The sequence below is a fragment of the Arvicola amphibius genome, chromosome 11 (genome assembly GCF_903992535.2).
Source record: "Arvicola amphibius chromosome 11, mArvAmp1.2, whole genome shotgun sequence".
Lineage (NCBI taxonomy): Eukaryota > Metazoa > Chordata > Mammalia > Rodentia > Cricetidae > Arvicola > Arvicola amphibius.
The window spans coordinates 2,577,291-2,596,346 of NC_052057.2; the positions used below are offsets into that span (position 1 = coordinate 2,577,291).

At 44.8% G+C, this 19,056-nt stretch overlaps 1 protein-coding gene across 1 annotated transcript in view; it reads left to right on the plus strand.

The window, feature by feature from the left end:
- The first annotated feature begins 1,097 nt into the window (after positions 1-1,097).
- The window catches only part of Mnd1 (meiotic nuclear divisions 1), a 46,535-nt gene continuing 28,576 nt past the window's right edge, over positions 1,098-19,056 (plus strand). The window contains exons 1-4 of the mRNA XM_038348358.1: positions 1,098-1,223; positions 8,275-8,340; positions 11,701-11,758; positions 15,372-15,520. Coding sequence (XP_038204286.1) covers positions 1,221-1,223; positions 8,275-8,340; positions 11,701-11,758; positions 15,372-15,520 — 276 coding nt within the window. The 5' untranslated portion in view covers positions 1,098-1,220. The remainder of the gene's footprint in view (positions 1,224-8,274; positions 8,341-11,700; positions 11,759-15,371; positions 15,521-19,056) is intronic.

Genomic DNA, 19,056 nt, shown 5'->3' on the forward strand with positions numbered 1-19,056 from the left:
TTACCAAAAGCGCATGTGTCTTTGTATATAGTTGTTACATGATCTAATAAAGCTGATTTTCACTAACAACAACAATGACAATAATAATAGCAATAATAATAACAACAACAATAATAATAATGACAGAAAGCACTTGCCGTCAGGAAGCTCTGACCTGAAATCCCAGGGTTGAATAGGAATCTCAAAAGAATAATAGAAATACAGAGCAAATCAAGAGTCGTAGGGAGTGTTAGTAACGTCTGTGATGGAAGCTCCATGCCACGTAACTGACAGGGTCATCGCTACCTTCCTATGCCTGTTGTCACGGTGTGAATATGGCAAGCAGGTTTTGATTACACATACTCACTCTGTGGCAGTTCTCCTTTGTCGGAGCTTTGGACGTTTTTGCTATTCACCTTTACCCCATCATATGAATGATGAATTTTTTCATATGAATTCATATTTTAATGAAACTCAGAGAGACAGACTCACCAGTAGTTGTTACAAATAATTTAGAAAGCTCCCATTTCTCTCTGCTTAAGTTCTTACAACCAGTAATACTTACTGGTTAGAACCAGAATACTTAGAATTCACGCACAGTACAGAACACCTGCACCACCGCGTATAAGATTCCTTCTAAGGCTAGGAGCTGTGGCACACGCCTTTCATTCGAAGCCAGTTTGGTCTACAAAGTTCCAGGGCAGCCAGGAATACACAGAGAAACCCTGTCTCGAAAAGTAATAAAAGAAAAATTTTAAAAAGAAAGAATTTCTTTTATAAACGTACTCATTTCCTGCAGACAAATCCCCATTTTTTTAAGCCCAAAAAGCCCACTTAAAAGCGAAGACTCAAAGTTGCCTTTCACACAGAAAAAAAAAAAGCCACATTGAACACTTACGTGGCAAACAACTCTGCAACCCCTGAGGCAGGGGAAGGGCACCCCAGCCCCCGGACTTTTCCATTCCGTGTTCACGCTCCCCAACCCTGCAAGTCCTTTTTGGTCTTAGCGCTCCAGCCCATCTCAGGCTCCTCCTCTCCCCGCCCTGCCCATCATCCCAGGCCCCGCCCCTCTCCGCCCTGCCCATCACCACAGGCCCCGCCCCGGCCCGGTTCCTGCCCCGCGTCCCGCCGCCCTCGAGGGCCGCTAGGGGTCGTCGCGACCGCTCCGGTTCTTCCTCCGCCCTCCCCACCGCACGCGGCTGTTGGCGCCAGAGTCAAACGGGGAGGCCGCAGTTTGCACCATGGTAAGAGCGAGCACCACGAGCGCACCTCCGGGCTTCGGGGCGGCGGCCGGCGGCGCGGTGGGAGCCCGGCCAGGCCCCGCTCCTCCTGCTGCGCCCGAGCCCTAGCGGCGGCTCGCGCCGGGCTCGGTCTGAACCGGAGCGTTCCGGAACCAAAGCCCGAAGCCCGGCGAGTGGGGCCGAGTTGACGCTGACGTTTTCAGGGCCCTTTGGTTCGGCTGGGATTAGAACCCGGGGCCTCGTGCAGGCCGGGCACGGCGCTCCCCTTCATCCCAACGGCGGCCCGCGCAGCCCCTCCCCCGCCCCACCCCCGTTATCTTTCTGAACTTAAAGACTTTCAGCCCATTGGCTCATTTTCATCCACCTTCAAAGTTTCGCGCCATTCTTTCCGCTTCTGGCGACAGAGTATCAATGTGTCGTTAAAGTGACCCGAGATTTTAATATCTTCATTTGGTTAAGTAGCCGTTACAAAGGGTGGACGAGGTTGTAGGGCATTTATTTGAAGAAACTTGCCCAGCTGTAATTATAACTGATAACGGCTTCTTTGTGGTTGAACTAACAACTGGGCCACCTGGGCATAAAATGGCTCAAAACAACCGTGTTACCAGTGCTTCGTGTTATCAAGTTTCCCTTTGTAGAATTAAAGCACTCGACTACAATGAACTATTTATTCATTATTGATGTGCCGGCCAACCCTCTTTATAGGGCCGTTGCCTACTGCCAAGAGATTTAATGGCTGGTAACTCTTCACACAGATACTTATTATTTTATATATGATCAGGAGAAGAGTTCAGAGTTATTCTGGTCAAAGTTAAACTTTCCGCCTCTTTACTAATCCTGGATTAATGGCTGTTTTGATTCGACTGGGTTTGTTTTGTAAACAATTATAAGCGTAGGCCTACAGTTTGAAATTGGAGAAAAATCAACCTTGAGAGTGACATGTCATCTTTTTAGCTTTCAAAATGTTATTACAAATGACCAACAGGGTTGATATTAGGAAGACTAGGTACAAGTCTCTAAAAAGTACCTTGAAATCCTTCACTCAGATAGGAAGTGTCATAGACCTCGGGTGGCTTTGGGTCCCCTTACTATTAAGAAGGCATCCCCGTTTTACCCACTCTCCTCCAGTTTTAGTACTGAGCCCTTTTTCTGTTGACGTCTCTAGTGTCAGTAGGATGCCCTTTTTACATGAGGTATTTTAAATCCGACCTCAGTGGTTTCCAGATGTGGCTAGTAGTAACTCATAAAATAGAAAGAAATAAAATAGCCTGAAAGTCATGTAAACAATTCATCTGCCTTCCTGGAATGATTTTATATTTGTTGAGTAGTAAGAGTCCTGTAAGCTGTGTTCCCCAGGACGTGCCCTTAACTTATTGTTTGCCTCTGGGAATTGCAAAGGACTTCCCGGGAACTCTTTTTAAATAACAATATTTTAAAAGGAGGTTTGCTCCCAGATTTGGCTTCTTTTTTTCTCCTGATTTAGCCACACAATAATAACTCCCTAATGTAGGGAGCTGTGGGAGACTTGAATGAGGGGGTCCTGAGTGGATGTGTTGTTGATAAACATGGCCACACCGAAGACCCCATAGCCACAGGCAGAGAGGATGGCAAAGTCTTCCCTGGGAGACCCAGAGCAAGATTTGCCAGAGTGTGTGGGAAATGTGCACTGTACTTTATTCCCTTCTGGTTTATGGCCTGGGGACTGCTCGCCTGCAGAGGCTGTTCCTTGGCTACCGAGATTAGCTAATCCTGCCTCCTTGTTCAGATGTGTGTAAGAACCCTGTCTCCTTGTTTATCTGTATTAATAACCCTCTGTATGCAGTCACCTGCCTCTGCTCAACTCTGTAACGAACACATTGGGCTTCTGGAGGGCCACAGTTTCTCCACCAAGAGCCCAGAGCACCGATCCCAGCTTTCTGCTTGAGCATCCTTCTGTCTGTCTATCCTGCCTATATTTTATTCCCTTGCTGTCCCAGTCAGGTCCCATGTTCCTAGAGCCATATAAGTGTATCACACCCTAAGGAGATAGCCACTTCTCTACACAGCCCCTGCTAGCCTTGGGAGTCTAGTGAGACAAGCAAGTCGAAGCAACTGAGAATATTTTTTAAAGGCACGTGCCGAGGCACATCATCAACATGGCAGCTCAGCTCAACAGGGTAACTTGGGCTCCAGCCTTTTAAAGTCCCTGAGATGAGTGTATGTGTGGTGGTTTGATGCCCACTGGCATGGTGGGAGCTTACCTGGGTGTGAACTTCATGTTGGTCTCGGATACTGCAAGAGAGCCCTGTGGAAGGGGTCATAAAACACCCCTGGGTTCTAACTATGCACCATAAGTTTAACCAACAGCAGTTCTGCATAGCTTCCTGGAGCTTGTCTGCCTCACTGAGAGTGCTCTGCTTTCTCTCTGCTAGGAAGGTGATGACCACCAGCTTCCTGATAATTAATACACCCTGGATTATGTGTTTAGGAGTGCTGTGGGCTTCTGAGCTTGAGCACCTTGGAGTTGTCGGGTGGGCGCTTTTACTGGTTGTGGTTCTGATGTTCAGGGCTGGCCTGTATGTCTGCTCTGTCTAACCTGCCCTGCTTGCTAAACCCACAGGGCAACGGGCAGTAGATAGTCTGAATTTTCTCATTCTGCTGAGAGAAATAGACTTCTCTCTTCAGTGCAGTCAGTGATGGATGCAAATGTGTCCTGGGAACACATGCTCAGCCTGTGAGGGCAGCGGAGGGAAGGCTTTCAGGAGAGAAGGCCCACACTAGGTTTTGGGAGACCTTTTGCAGTATGGTGGGCGTCAGAGGGGAGATGTTTTAGGTAGAGGGACATCTTTTTACAGGTCACAGAAACGATAGAATGCTTCCAGGAGAGAATTCTGGAAATAATTTTATTATCACTATTAATTATTATTATATTTCAAATTGCACAGTGTTTCGTCTTGTTATGGTAAATTGGGGTGGGGTGGGGAGTTACTCAAAGCAATAGGTTGGGGTCAGGTGATCACGGGTCTTCTATACCCTGTGAGGTGCTTGGATCCTTAGGATTGGGACCGTCACAAGGTTTGAACAAGGGGGTTGTGTAGTCAGATTTGATTCTCCATTAGAGGACAGGCCAAAGTGTGTTTAGGCAGTTGAGGACAGGCTGTAGGAGATAGCCAGAGAAGGCTTTGAAGGCTTGAATCTAGACCGAAGCGGACCAGGCAGGATGTAATAGAGCAGTGGTCCTCAATTTCTGGGTTGACTCCTTTGGGGGTCAAATGACCTTATTAGGGGTCACCTAAGACCATTGGAAAACAGATTTTTACTTTACGATTCATAACAGTAGCAAAATTACAGTCATTAAGTAGGGAGGAAAATAATTTTATGGTTGAGATCACCACATGAGGAACTGTATTAAAGGTCACAGATTAGGAGGGCTGAGAACCACTGTGTTAGAGAATATTTAAGAGCCAGTGTTGACAGAGCTTGGTAGTTGGTAACGAGATGAAGGCCCCTAGGATGCCTGCTGGGCCTTTGGCATAGGTAAAAAGTGTGTCTGAGACTCCAGGTTTGGGGTGTGTAGGAGAAGATGGGCTCATTTGGACCACTTGAGATTGAAGTCTGTCCAGCAGGCAGGTAGATACATGAGAGGGAAGTTCAGGAGTCCCCAGGGCCAGACCAGCTTCTGTGGTCTCATCACAAGTGTTAATTAAAATTAAAGAAGATGAGATCAAAGGAGATTTGAGGATAGGAAGGGCTCAATATGGTTCCCTGGGGACTGCTGCGCTTCAGAGGGACAGAAGTGAAAGCAAAACGTGAACTTGGATGCTGCTTACTTATGCAAACATGCTCATCAAGACATGCAACGTAATACTGTTGCTGTGGAAACGAGTGAGTTCCTCGTTTGCCAGAAGAAACACAGAATGGTGTCCCGAGATCCTTTTTTTGAGTGTTAGAAAATGATGCTTTCTGATGGGGTTTTTGGTTGGACAGACTCAATCTTTATCTTATATCTTAACAAGCAGTTTGTTTTCCTGTGATCTGTTGTGTAGCAATTTCCTCCAAAGTTAAAGCTTCCCATCTTGGAGAAACTCTTTAAGACATTGAATGTGGAAAGGGAGGTAGAACGGGGGTTTTAGGGCAGGATATTTGCATGGCGGTGATACAGCAGTGTGGTCTAACACAGCAATTCTCAGCCTGTGGGTCACAACAATAGGAGGAACTGTTAAAGGGTCACAGCACTAGAAAGATTGAGAACCACTGCTCTAAGGGGAGTGCAGCTGCTGCCACAGACATTATACAGTAAAAGTACAGCTGACAAATCTCTAGACAGATGCAGGAGAGTAGGAGGAGCCTGATTTGCAGGGCTCGGGAACACCTGTCTTCTGGATAGTCAGCGTCAGTTCTGTAGAGATCTTGTGAGGCCATGGCTCTCTCCCTTCCGTAATGGATTCATCCCGAAATGCCTCAGCAGTATATAGATTATTCTTTCTGTATGGACAAATGGATGACCTCTGCCACATGGTGGAGCCCTAGTATGAAAGCGTTTACTCAGCCAAACTTTTGTTCTCCCAGTCAAATGTACATACAGCTAGAGCCCCACAATTATCCCTATTGACAGGACTTACTAACAGGAAAGGAGCCCTGAGCAGAAGGCACTGAGCTGAGAGACAGTATGTCTGCTGTCTGCTCTTATTGATAAACAGGTCTGAGTGACCCTGGATTCTCTAATAGCGAACTCAGAAGAATATAACCTACTGGCCTTTGCTCTACCCTAACAAGCTATTAATATTCTGTGCTTTTCTTCACCTTTCATCTTAGTCTAGGAAATTAACTGTTTGTACCTTTACCCCTAAAATATACAGGAAAAAAGTTTGGGTTGCTAAATCAGCCCCAGAGAAAGAAATTCCTCACCTGGGTGCCAGCAGAATCAGCACCAGGATGTTTAGCCTGGGGGCCAAGCTCCATCCTAATCCTCTGGGTGTCGCTGGGGAGCTCCACAGCCACGCCCCTTCTGAGACCTAGGGCTTCTACCTTCTCAGTCTTTTATCCACCCTGTTAGCCCTAAGAAAAGCATGCTTGGTGCCATTGTTCTCACCTATGGGATTGCTAACCACGTCTCTGTGGGTGTGTAAACGGAAACTTGTGGGATGGGTAGAACAGCAAGGAACATTGAGGAGGGTCATAGAAAGGGGAACATCAAGAGAGCATTAGAGAGAGCACAGAAAGAAAAAATTTGGACTTGATAAAAAGACTTCCGTGAGCTAATTTGTTTTGTTTACCCTCGGACCTTATTGTCAGGTTTCGCCTGCTATAAAGATCCTTCTGATTCTGAGAGGTTTAGTGGGGCTTAACCCCAACATGAATCTGGATGTGAAACAATTCTATTGGAAAGCTCATTAAATTAAGACAGGAAATAAACAACTCAAAATAGCTTTAGAAAGTCCCTGAAATTGTTTTAGGCTGGGCACTCTCATAGAATATATATTGTAGTGCAAATTCTAGTTGGTTTTAATAATATAAACCAGGAGTCAGATATTAGGGGGTGAAAGCTGAAAGATCAGAGAAGCAAGGCAGCAGCCACTAGTTCTTACCTCTACAAAATCCTCAGACTGAATGAGTTATCCTGTCTCTACAAGTCCACTTGTCCGTGGTTACCAAGGCAACACAACATGATCCTGTGCAGTTTTTGAGAAGGATGCAGAGCACTTAAATTTAGGGTGGGTGAGATGGCTCATTGGTAACAGTGCTTGTTGCTGAGCCTGACTACCTGAGTTCCCTCCCTGCAGCCACATTGAGGAAGGAGACCAACTTCACTTTCTTCTGACATGTATACATGGTTCTTAGCATCCCACCCCCAAATAAACAAGAAATAAACCCCAAATGACAATGTTTCTCACATTGTTTTTATTTTTCTTTCAACTTTTTGCATTAAAGAAATTTGGCTCCTCTTTTTGTTCAATTTGAATATAAGTTAGTATGTACTGTGTATAATGTACATAAGAATTATGTATTTCAGTTACATACTGATCATCTTGTTTTCAAATCTGATAGACTTATAGGGATTACAGGCTTCCATTTTCTCTGTGGATAGGGTTTTCTTACAGCCTGTCCACGGCTGCCACTGTTCATTTTCTTCCAGTTAAAATACTGAAAAAATGTATGTGTGTGGGTGTTCTGCCTGTATGTATGTCTGCACACCATGTGTGTGCCTAGGGCCCAGGGAGGCCAGAAGAGGGGACAGATGTCCTGGGCCAGCACATGGCTGCTGGGGATTGGACCATGTCCTCTGGTTTGTAACCACTGGCTCTCGCTAGCCCCCTACTGCCATCTGACACTCCAGCTCATCTCTAATCCTGTCACCCCTCCGCGTGCGTGCCACTGTCTTCCCGGCTAGCTCGCCTCTGGTAATCTACGCCAGACGACTTTTCGAATTGTCTCGTCCATTTTCTCCCTCCTCGCAGTCCGTGCAGTAAGTGTCTCAGTGCTTGACTTCGTGTCCCTGACACTGCCTGCGCCTGGGGTCTGCACAATGCCCTGCCCCACTTCCCAGCTTGACCAGATCCCCAGGTGGGACTAATCAATTCCTTCCCCGGTATTTATGCAACAATCTGTGTGTGTAGCTGTTAATTGGTTATAAGGGGCTGTCTGTTTCTTTTGAAAGTTGATACAGTGGCTTCTCATTGGTTTATTTTGTAAATGCTGAATTTCTACAAAGGGTACAGTGACACACACCTTTAATCCCAGCACTGGGGGACAGAGCAGGTGGCTCGCTGAGTTCAAGGCCAGACCCGGCTACTCCAGGACAGTCAGGGCTACACAGGGAAACCCTGTCTCAAAAAAAGCAAAAACTAAAACAAAGTAGAATTTCCACAAAATGTTGTTGCTGTCACTGTATGTGTAGGGAAGAGCAGCCCGTACTTACAGGGCTGCTGGGAGCCTGTAGGCCAGGCTTTGAAAGTGACGAGCCTGTGGAGAGTAGACAAAATCACATAACTTTTACGATAACATTTAATGCCAAACTGTTGTAAAATGCTGTTTTGAAACTGTGACTTTTGTTGATTTGTGTTTTATGCCTCAGTCAAAGAAGAAAGGGCTGAGTGCGGAAGAAAAGAGGACCCGAATGATGGAGATATTTTTTGAGACGGTAAGTCATCCCCTAATGTTGTTAGTGTTTTGTATAGTTTTTACAGTAAATGTATTTTTACAGTATTCTGTATATTTTTCTGTGATGTAATTCAATGCCTCATTTTGTTAGACACCCATACTGCCTTGGTTCTTAAGGGGCAGATAAAATTTTCCAATATTTTTGGCTCTTCTGAGCTGTAGAATAGGAAAGAGCCATATCCTCTTATTCAGTCTTTATCCTAAACGCCCTGTAGACTGATACTGGAGTTCTCTTTCTGAGTTATGTATTTGATTATGACCTCCTTTTGTGAGTGCTGCCTGGGTGCTGGCCATCCCAGGCTTTAGTGTAGGTTTTCTGACCTCAGCAGCAGATGGTCCTGGGGGTAAGTCCTGAGGTCATCAGCTTTGCTTTGCAGCTGAGGGCTCCTGGGACAGAGGGTCTAAAGAGCCTACCAGGGTCTCAGAAAACAAGAGTGGACACTACCAGGTGTGAGCCAAGGGGGACCACGTGGTTTCATAGGGAGCATAGACATCCTTCTGCTCTGTGTTTGCAGGCTGCCCATGGCAATATGATGATACCCAGGAGAGACCTGTACTGGTCACTGAGAGAAAAATAAAGTTTCTGCTTTACTAAGTGACAGTCAGAGATGAAAACCAGGTCTACTTTCTTAACCATGTTCCTGTCCATGGGCCTTTCTTTTGTAAAGAAACAAGTCCAAATGGGCTTTTTATCCCACAAGAAATTCTCCCTATGCCCTTTATTCCACTGGCTATTCTTGTCTCGTGCATACGGGGGAAATGGTAAAATAGAATATTATGGAGGTAAAATTCCTTTTCATTTGATAATGGAGATTCTCGTACAGTTAAAATATTCTGAGGAAAGTCTGGGTATTTTCTTTATCTTTTTTAAGCCGGCGTAAGACTGTCATTGAGAAGATGAAGTTTGTTTCAGTTTTTCTCTTCGGCGGAGCTGGATATTTTTTCCTGTGGCCTTAGAGCAAGAACAGACCTAATTTCTTCCAGGCAATGGAGACTCAAGGAAAGTAGTCAGTGGAATGATTTTATCCTTTCCGTATTGATCTTCTCAAATACCAGAGTTGGCCATTTCTGGTTTAAAAATGTTCGACTTCACCCTCAGTGGCATTTGGACACTAAAGACTAGCAACTTACAGACATTCAACAGAGAGTTTTTCTGCAGAGGGAATCAGTCATGTTGGTTGGTTTCATTCAGCTTGTGTATCCCCCTCTGTCCTCACACTGTGATGCAGCATGCCGCTGCGTGCTGATTTCAGCCGTGGGCTCTGGGATGGAGCTGCAGAGTGAGACAGTGCTTGGGACAGCGGGAGACGCTGCGTCTGTTTCCTTCTGAAGGGGACACCGTGTGTCTGGGATCCAGACCGATACCAAATGTTCGTAGATATTAGACGTCAGCCCTCAGCAGTCCAGGACACATCACTATTATGGTCCAAGGTGAAACCTCGATTCTGGAAATCAGTTTCTGGAATTTGGATTTGAATTCTAATTCCATTGTTGATAAGTAAAATTCCAACAAACTCAAATACTTCTAGCTCAGACATTCTACACCATCAGTTACAGAATTTGGCATTAGATACAGATAGTGGCCCTTCTCAAAGATGGTGTCATGGCTAAGTGCTCACTACGTGGTGTTAAGTAGAAAATGCAAAATCTGGAAGAATATTGCTGTTATGTTTTTTTACATGCTATTACAGGGTCGTGTTTTATTACATGCTAATATAGGGTTGTGTTTTATAGTCCGTTTTTTCAGTTAATCTCTGGTGGATGTGTGTCACCTTCTGAATTAATTAGAAAACTTGCTACCTAAGAACTGTGTGCCATGATGGTCACGATTCTGGCTAAGCACCATGTACCATGATGCTTCTAATCATGAGCGGTTCACCAGCCGTGTGTTAGAAATCTTTTCAGAACATTTATGACAGCCATGAAGAGCACACAGATGCATTGTCAGCCCACTCCCTTATCAGTTCATTATTTCCTTTTGTCTTGGACACACTTTATGTAGATTCTGGGTACCAGGCCTCTTTGTCAAGTAGATATTTCTGCAAATATTTTCTTTTCGGCAGTATCTGTCTTCGCAGTTTTGTCGAAGCCCATTAGGATCAGCAGAGGTTTTGGACATGGCCTCCACCCCGCCAGTCACAGTGCCTCTTCCTAATTGCTGGGTGCGTTAGTCTCCCCCAGCGTCACTCTGGCTGTCCTGGTGCCTGTCACCACTGAGGAAAGGGGCGGGCAGCCAAGACTGTCCCCAGCCTCCAGATTAAATACTCTGAATGCGTATTTTCCCATAATGCTGTGTTCTGCATATGTATGTGTGTGTGTGTGTGTGTGTGTGTGTGTGTGTGATTGAGACACTCATGAGCTGGACAGCTTTCTGTCATGTATAGTTAGCTGCTTCATAAAACCTTAGATGAAAACCAACTTCGACATTGTCTGTAACTTTTAGTTACAACTGGTAAATTCATGGAGCATGAGACACACCAAGTAAAGCACTTTTCCTCCTTTTCCCTCGGTCTCTTTCCCTCCCTCATTCCCTCTCTCCCTTCCCTCCCTCCTACCTTCCATCCATCCCTTCCTTCTTTCCTTCCTTTCTTTTTAAGGTATGATCTTTTTATATTGCCCAGGCTGGTCTCAAAATTCTGACCCAAAGCAATCCTCCCATCACTGAGCCTGTTTTGTTCCCCTTTCCTTTCCTTTCCTTTCCTTTCCTTTCATTTCCTTTCCTTTCCTTTCCTTTCCTTTCCTTCCTTTTTCTCTTTCTTTCCTTCTCTCTTTTTTTTTAAGATTTGTTATTTTAAATTTTCTATGTGCATGAGTGTTGGCCTGAAAGTGTGTATGTGCACCATATGTGTGCTTGGTGCCCACAGAGGTCAACAGGGGACACCAGATCTATGTGCACCGTATGTGTGCTTGGTGCCCACAGAGGTCAACAGGGGACACCAGATCTCCTGAACCACCATGGAGGAATTGGGAACTGAATTAGGGTCCTCTGCAAGAGAAGCTTTTAACCAGAGCCTTCTCTCCTGCTTGATATTTTTTGGTTTTCTTAATATCAGAGCAGCTCGTTACCTGATGTCACAGATTACCTCCCAGGGTTAGTCTTCCTGCTTCAGCGAGAAGCTGGCACTGTTGTTGTTGTCCGGTCCCACACAGACGTCTGTGCTCGTGTGGAAGTGTGTCCATCTTAAGTTCCGTAGGACACTGAATGAGATACAACATTCTTAGTATTCATTTGTAGACATGACTTTTTGATGCTATGTTTTATGAGCATGGTTATGATAAGCATAAACAAACAGAAGAAAGTAATTATGTGTTTTTCATCTTTTTAAACCCTTTTAACTAGAAAGATGTATTCCAACTAAAAGACCTGGAGAAGATTGCTCCCAAAGAGAAAGGCATCAGTGAGTATTAAGAGACAGTGGGTGATGGGGCCGTGGGGAGCCCAGGACTTAATCTTGTCTGCCATGGCATTTCCCTTTGTTGTCAGTGCAGAAATCTAGATGTGAGTGTGTTTGTGAAAGCCCCTGTGGTACTTCTCGGCCATCAGACAGTTCCTGTGTTTGGACCCTCTGCCCTAGCACAATTAAAAAGGGAACACATATACGTTTACTCATGCACACTTATTTTATAGTTTATTTCAAAAGAAGTAAAGATTGTTTCACCTATTTTGTAGTATTTGTCAAATGTGATTTGGTATCTTTACATAGTATGTCAGTTTCATGAGGCCGTATCAAGAATTTACTATGAATATGAAAACAAACTTCTTTCTCTCAGCTCTAGAGGCAGAAAGCTGACATGAAAGTATAGGCAGGGCTGGTTCCCTCGAGACGGAAGTACAGGTGCTTTTCTTCTTGGGATCCGTGATTTTAGTGGTGTTCATGTGCTAATCAGACTTCCATTGCTGTGGCAGAATACCTGACAGGCAGCTTCAGGAAGACAGGTGGAGCAGAGCAGCTCCCATTGCAGAGCTGAGGAAGAAAGGTTGTCCTTTTTCTGTTCTGAGAAACTTTAGAACTACAAGCATTTGCACATTTTGCAGTTTTGTCAGTATGTGTACGTAAGGATCTGTCATTCTGACAGGAAACCATCTGCATATGCAGTTTTGTGTTTATAGTTATTGTGTGTGTGCTGGGGACTGACCCAGGGCCTCACCTTTCTCGGGCTAGTACTCCACTGCTGAGCTAATCTTACCTGAGTATCTTCTTTAAATAGCATATCATCTGCACATGATCAATTCCAGCCTGTGACCACCCATCAGACTTGCTTAGCCGGTCACCTGTCGTTGACCATCTAGATAGTCTATAAGTGCTACTAAAATATTGTATAAATATTGTATAAATAACAATTTCTCTGCTCTGAGCTGAACTGTGTTCTCCCCAGTTCATATGTTGACTCTCTATTTCCAACCCTTCTGGAAGTAGGACCTTCACCAGGGCCTTAAGTTAAAGGCTGAGTGAGTGATACACGTATGTAGTCACACACTCGGAAAGCATGAGTTTGAGTTAGCCTGAGCTCCACGGTGAGAGACTGTCACAGTCACCATGCGGAAACAAATGGCTATGTGAGGTTTTAATAGTGGGGCGCTGATTTTAAGACGGGAGAGGGAAAGAGAGAGAGAGAGAGAGAGAGAGAGAGAGAGAGAGAGAGAGAGAGAGAGATCTTTGTGTGTCTTCAGAGGAAAGGCCACCCATAGCAAGAACACAGGCTGTCCACATAACAGGCAGAGATCCTCACCAGGAACTGAATTGGGTGCTGTCTTGTCCTGGTTGTGGAACTGCGACTGAACACGGGGCCTCAGCCTTCTCAAGCCAGCGCTTTCTGGCTGTGTCTTAACTGCTGGGTAAGCCTGGTCTATGGGGTTTGGTTATGGATCCCAAGCAAACGAAAGCTCTGTTTGTACGTTTCTCTTCCCTCTCCTGGTGCGACGTTAGACTGCGTCTGCAGAAGCAGAGCAGAGACAAAGGCTCAGGCAGCTCTCAGAGCTTCAGCCCATCTTCTACGTTGCTTTCCAGAAAGGCTGGGCCAGCTCGTGCTCACTCACTTTCCATTTCCTTTCAGAGGTGGTTGGGCCCAGGGCTCCGTGCTCCGTGCTAGGCAACGCTCTGTCGCCGAGCCTCACAGCGACTCTTTATCTTTAGAACCTTTGACTTTCATCTCAGTTTGGACTTTATGAGTAGAGTTGAATGTTTTGCACATTTGGTGTCAATTTTATTTATTAGATCTTTACATTTTAAATAAATTTTATAGCTAGAGATCTGCTCTAGGGAAAATTTAAATATTAAAATGGGGATATGGTTTTTGGTATATAGAAAGTAAGCATTATTAATAGATTCTGACTTTAAGTCTTAGCTGTAACTGTTGGCACTAGTTTGTTTATTGTTTGAGTTGTCACAACTTTTAGTTTCCTTAGCTGAAGGCAATACATGTTTATTTTTGGGGAAAACTAAATAAGGAAGTAAAAATCATCCACTATCCGCCATCTGAACTGCGGTCACATAATACATACTGCCCTTTCACTTTTCTGTAGCATGCATCTGTACAGTGCGACATGTGTTTATCCATATCATTGACTTTGCTGTATAGCATTGCATCGTGTTTTCAAAAAAACCAATTATTGGACTAGTTTCCAGTTTCCTTTGCTGCTGATAAAAATGCGTTGGCAAACATGTATGTCCATCTTTGTGCTGTGTGGCTGAGTGACAGACATGTGTATCTCTCTCTACTGTGTGGCTGAGTAACAAACATGTATGTCCATCTTTCTGCCATGTGACTGAGTGACAAACATGTATGTCCATCTTTCTGCCATGTGACTGAGTGACAAACATGTATGTTCATCTTTTTGCTATGTTGCTGAATGACAAACATGTATGTTCATCTTTCTGTCATGTGACTGACAAACATGTATGTTCATCTTTCTGATGTGTGGCTGAGTTTAAAAAAGCAAAATGTCCTCAGAAAGGAAAGCCACGCACCTAAGGTTTAGATGCATGCTTCCATATGTGCCTTTGGATCCTTTCTTCTGTCTTGACTGTTTTTAGTTTGGTAGTCTGGGAGGTGCGCTGCGCGCTCTGGTTTGTCTTCAGTTCAGAGTTGGAAAGGCGAGGGCAGCGCTTAGCCGTAGAGCACTGGGAGGCACGCTGCGTGCTCTGGTTTGTCTTCAGTTCAGAGTTGGGAAGGCGAGGGCAGCGCTCAGCCGTAGAGCACACTTATCTTCTGTTCAAAGCCCGTCTCAAACTCTAGGACAAAAAAAAAATAGGATGCCGTTGTAGTTGAAATCTTGAGTGTAATTATTTATAGAACACTTTTATTTATTTTTAAATTAGCATACCAAGTGACAGTTTCCTTATGGCATTGCAATGTGTACTCCAGTTTGGTTAGCCCTCCACACCCCCCCCCCTTTTGTCCACTTGGAATCCCGGGACTGTCCACGCCCACTGTGTGCCCTTCTGCCTTTATGTCACTGGTGTCCTAGTCCTGTTTGCACCTTCGTTCTTACGGTTTCTTTTTCCTTCTCTCGTGGGCTCCTTTCTAATTCCATGACCTCCACCCACGCTTGTTCCTACATAAACACCTCAGATCTGCATGTAAGAAAGGACATGCGGCTGAGTGACGGTGGCACACACCTCTAATCCCAGCACTCGGGAGGCAGAGGCAGGCAGGTCTTTATGAGTTCGAGGCCAGCCTGGTCTACAGAGTGAGTTCCAGGTCAGGCTGCAAAGCTACAGAAAAACCCTGTCTCAAAAAAAGGAAGGAAGGAAGGAAGGAAGGAAGGAAGGAAGGAAGGAAGGAAGGAAGGAAGGAAGGAAAGATGGACGGACGGACAGACATACATGCGATGTTTGCCTTTGAGAGCCTGGTCGCCTCACTTTTATGCACATTAGATGCCTGTTGATAAACTGTCATCTTTCTTTCTTAGCTCTTAACAGTGGTCTGCTCTGCAAATGTCTCTCATTACTTCCTGTTGAATTAGCCATGATGCTGCTTACCATGGAGTCTGTGAACGTTTCCCCCCAGCTGCCATGTCGGTCAAGGAAGTCCTTCAGAGCCTGGTGGACGACGGCATGGTTGACTGCGAGAGGATCGGGACGTCCAACTACTACTGGGCTTTTCCGAGCAAAGCTCTTCATGCCAGGACACGCAGGCTGGAGGCTCTGAACTCCCAGGTAAGGAAGGCTCCGCAGCCCTGAGGAGGCATGCTTGGTAACGGACCTGCTTTCCCAGTACTGTTCTCGTTCAGTGCTTTCTCTTAAACTTTAAAAATACAGAAAATTATCCCCTCTTTTTCATAAAGAGTATGTCTAGGGGTATAACTCAGTGTAGAATGCTTCCCTAGCTTGCACAAGGCCCTGGGTTTCACTTCCTAACACCTCAAACATAAAACCATAAAGTGACCTTAAAATGCTTCATCTTTTATTTTCCTACATTACTATATGATTAGTATTACTATAGTAAGTAGTATATTAATTAGTACTTTAGTTCTTTTTTAAAAAAAAGTCAATAGATTCTGGGAGGGCAGTTTTAGATCATACAAAGATTAGAAATTTATCTCTGTAGCATCCGGAAAAGGGGAGAATTTCCCCTTGCCTATCCAAGGGTCAGTGTTTGAGGGGTCAAGTACGTGGGTGGAGACAGCCTGGGGCAGGGGAGATGGTTTCTGCTGTAGGAACCTTGATTTGAGTTACCTAGTGACTCGTACAAGTCACCTGGGAGGATTTCCACACGCAGTGAATGTGGGTAATAAAATAGACCATGGACCATCAAGTCAAAGTGAAGCTGCACAGTGCAGAGAAACCAGGGAGGGGAGGGTTGGTGTATTCAATGTGCTGTTGAGAAGTTAATGAGGTTAAAGACTTGTTCCAAACAGGGACGGAGCCTAAGTGAGAACTCTGGTCCTCAAAGGCATCCTGAGGTGCTCTGCCAGCCTTGGACCACTCTACCTCTGGGCTCCATGGTACTTGAGGAGATTCAGACTTTATGAAATTCTGTTTTTCTTAATTATTCTGTTACTTGTGGTTGAATATATCCTAAATACATTGCTTTGCAGTCTTTCATAAATGTGGGTTAGATCTCCTGTTACGTTTTACTAGGTGAACAACAGTGTGACCTCAGACAGTGTAGCATCGAGGAGCAAACCTTGATGTGTGTCTGAAAACTAGGCCTGGTTTGAGTGGGTGCCTCTGGCTCAAGACCTTTGAGGCTGTAGTAACACTAATGCGTCCAGGGCTGTGTTTTGCCGGGGTAGGAGGACCGAGGAATGCTGCAAAGATTACACCAGGTAACAGATCCCACAAAATAGATTTTCCTTTGGGGGTGGGAGGGGAGGGGTGGGGAGAGGGGTGTGCGTGGTGACGCGTGAAAGGCGGCCTGTGATTGGGGAGACAGCAGGAGCAGGGGTGATGATGGGCTTGATGGGGTGGGCTGTGGAGCTTGTGCACAGTGGTGACCGGAAATGTGTCCTGTTGTCCTTTAGTAAGCCTTGTCTTGGAGGTGGGTGGAGCCTGGTTCTGGAATGTGGGCGGTTCCTAACAAGGGCTGCGTTTTTTTCTGAGCACCACCTGGAGAAGTATAGCTCAGTCCTTCAGTTGCTGGACTTAGACTTTCTTAGCTCTTGGGCTGAGGTCCTCACATCTTTAACTTTTTGCGAGAGGTTTCCCTCAGCTCCCTACCCATGGGTCTTTCCAGAGTACACTTACCACAGTCATGTCTAGACTATTACCTAATGAATGTAAATTCTATGTAGACAATTTTGTTTATGGAATAATGACAAAAGCTTAAAATTCTGTGCATCTTCAGGACAGATGAATTTTTCTTGTGTTTTCAAGCCCCAGCTGGTTGAATCAGTCTATGTGAAATCCCTGGACACAAGGGCCAAGTACAAAGACATTCTTTCTTTTGGCTAAGATTTACTTAGTACTTACTTTCTACTTCTTTATATTTATTTTTGTGTTTTCTGTTCGATGTGTTTCTTGTAAGGATATATAATTGGGTTTTGCATTTTTATGTAAACTGACAATTTTTTCCTATTAAGTTAGTGTGTTAGACCATTTATATTTAGTGTTAGAATCAGTGTTACTAAATTTGCTGTGATAATTGATTTTTGTTGCTTGAGAATAAGAATTGTGTTTTCTTCATTCAGCAAATAACACATTGAGCATGTGAGCACACACACACCCTGTGGGTGGTCAGTCCTGTCTGAATTGGGCACGGAGGTGCTTATTACACATTTCTTGTAATGGTGTAAGGCAGAAACTCGTTACCTTAACAAGGCCAAATGACTTCTCATAGCTCATTAAGTAACTAAGTGTGGGTCATAGGTAATCTTAGCTGAAGCAAACAAGACTGTCTTGCTGGTAGCATGAATGTAAGTATTTCAGAATTGAGGGTAATCGATGTGTAGACTGAATGACTGAAGAACGGGGTGTTCTTATTCCCACTGTTCTGCTTTTCTTAGAACTCCATGTGAGTAAGAGATTGACAACATCAGCCACATTTACCAAATCATCTAAATCAGCTGCAGTCAGTTCACTCTGGCCTGCTGGTCTGAGAGTTGATGTTGAGTGTAGTTTTGAGTACACCCTCTCTTTAGTTCTTAGAAGTCGTAGGTCAAAACTTAACCTGACACAGCTCTGTGAATCAGAAGTGAGGGCATGCTGACGTGTATGCAGTAGGTCCTGTGCCTCCTTCTCTAAAAGTCAGAACAAGGGGTTGTTTGTTTTTGTTTTTCTTGAGCAGTGGGAGAAGTTTGCAAACTTTTTAGAGACTTGCTTTCCCAGTTCACGAAAGAGATTGCTCAGCTTTCCGGGTTGTGGTGAAGATGAAGAGTGAGATTCCTGGTGCTCTAGGTTCTGCACGTGGTGGCCACACATTCAGAGAAGTGGTGGCTCACCCAGAGTGTAGACTGTGAACTTGCAAGTAATTGAGGACTTGCAATTTCCTGAAGGTGATTCGAAAAGTAGAAGTCAGTGTTCATGCTCTAAAAGACCTGTGCTGGAAGTGATTTCCCTGCAGGGAAGCGTAGTGAGTGAGGCGCCCTGCTAGTGCTGAGGGTTCACACAGACACAGGGCTGGGCGCTGCTGGCGGGCGCTGCTGGTGGGCCACGCTCAGGCTGCAGTTCTACTGATTGCCAGAGTAGAATGTCAACTTCCTTTGAGCTTCTTGTTAATGATTTCCAGATTGGCTTGGGGCTGTGGGGTGGGGCAACTCTTCCTTTCCTTTCTTTTAATGTCATTCCTTTTCTGCTGGTGACTCCAATTACGTGCAGGGACATGTTGTCTCTCGAGGACAGACATTCTTGTAGTAAAATTGAAAATTAAATCAGGAAATACATATTTCTCCCTTGCCTTTTGGTTGTATGTGTTGATCATCATTGAGGATAGTCTGCAGGACTCATGGTTGTAATTTGTTTTAACGTCAACCTTTTGTAAGATGACACAGTCAGCCGTGTGTGGCATGTGTTGACCTCCATAGATTTACCGTGCGCTGCTGTGGCCGCGCACCTTTGTGCACTCTCTGAATAGAAAGTAAGTGGTCTATGCCTAGAGAATTCGTAGTTTCCTTGATCGAGTGTAGTTATCTAACTTACTTGGAAATGATTAACAAAAAACTATCAAAAGTTACCTGTATGATGCTTAATATGGTAAGCTTTGCTGTGAATTCTGTTATACAGTTTAGGTAGGACAAAGGCAAGGCTCCTAAATT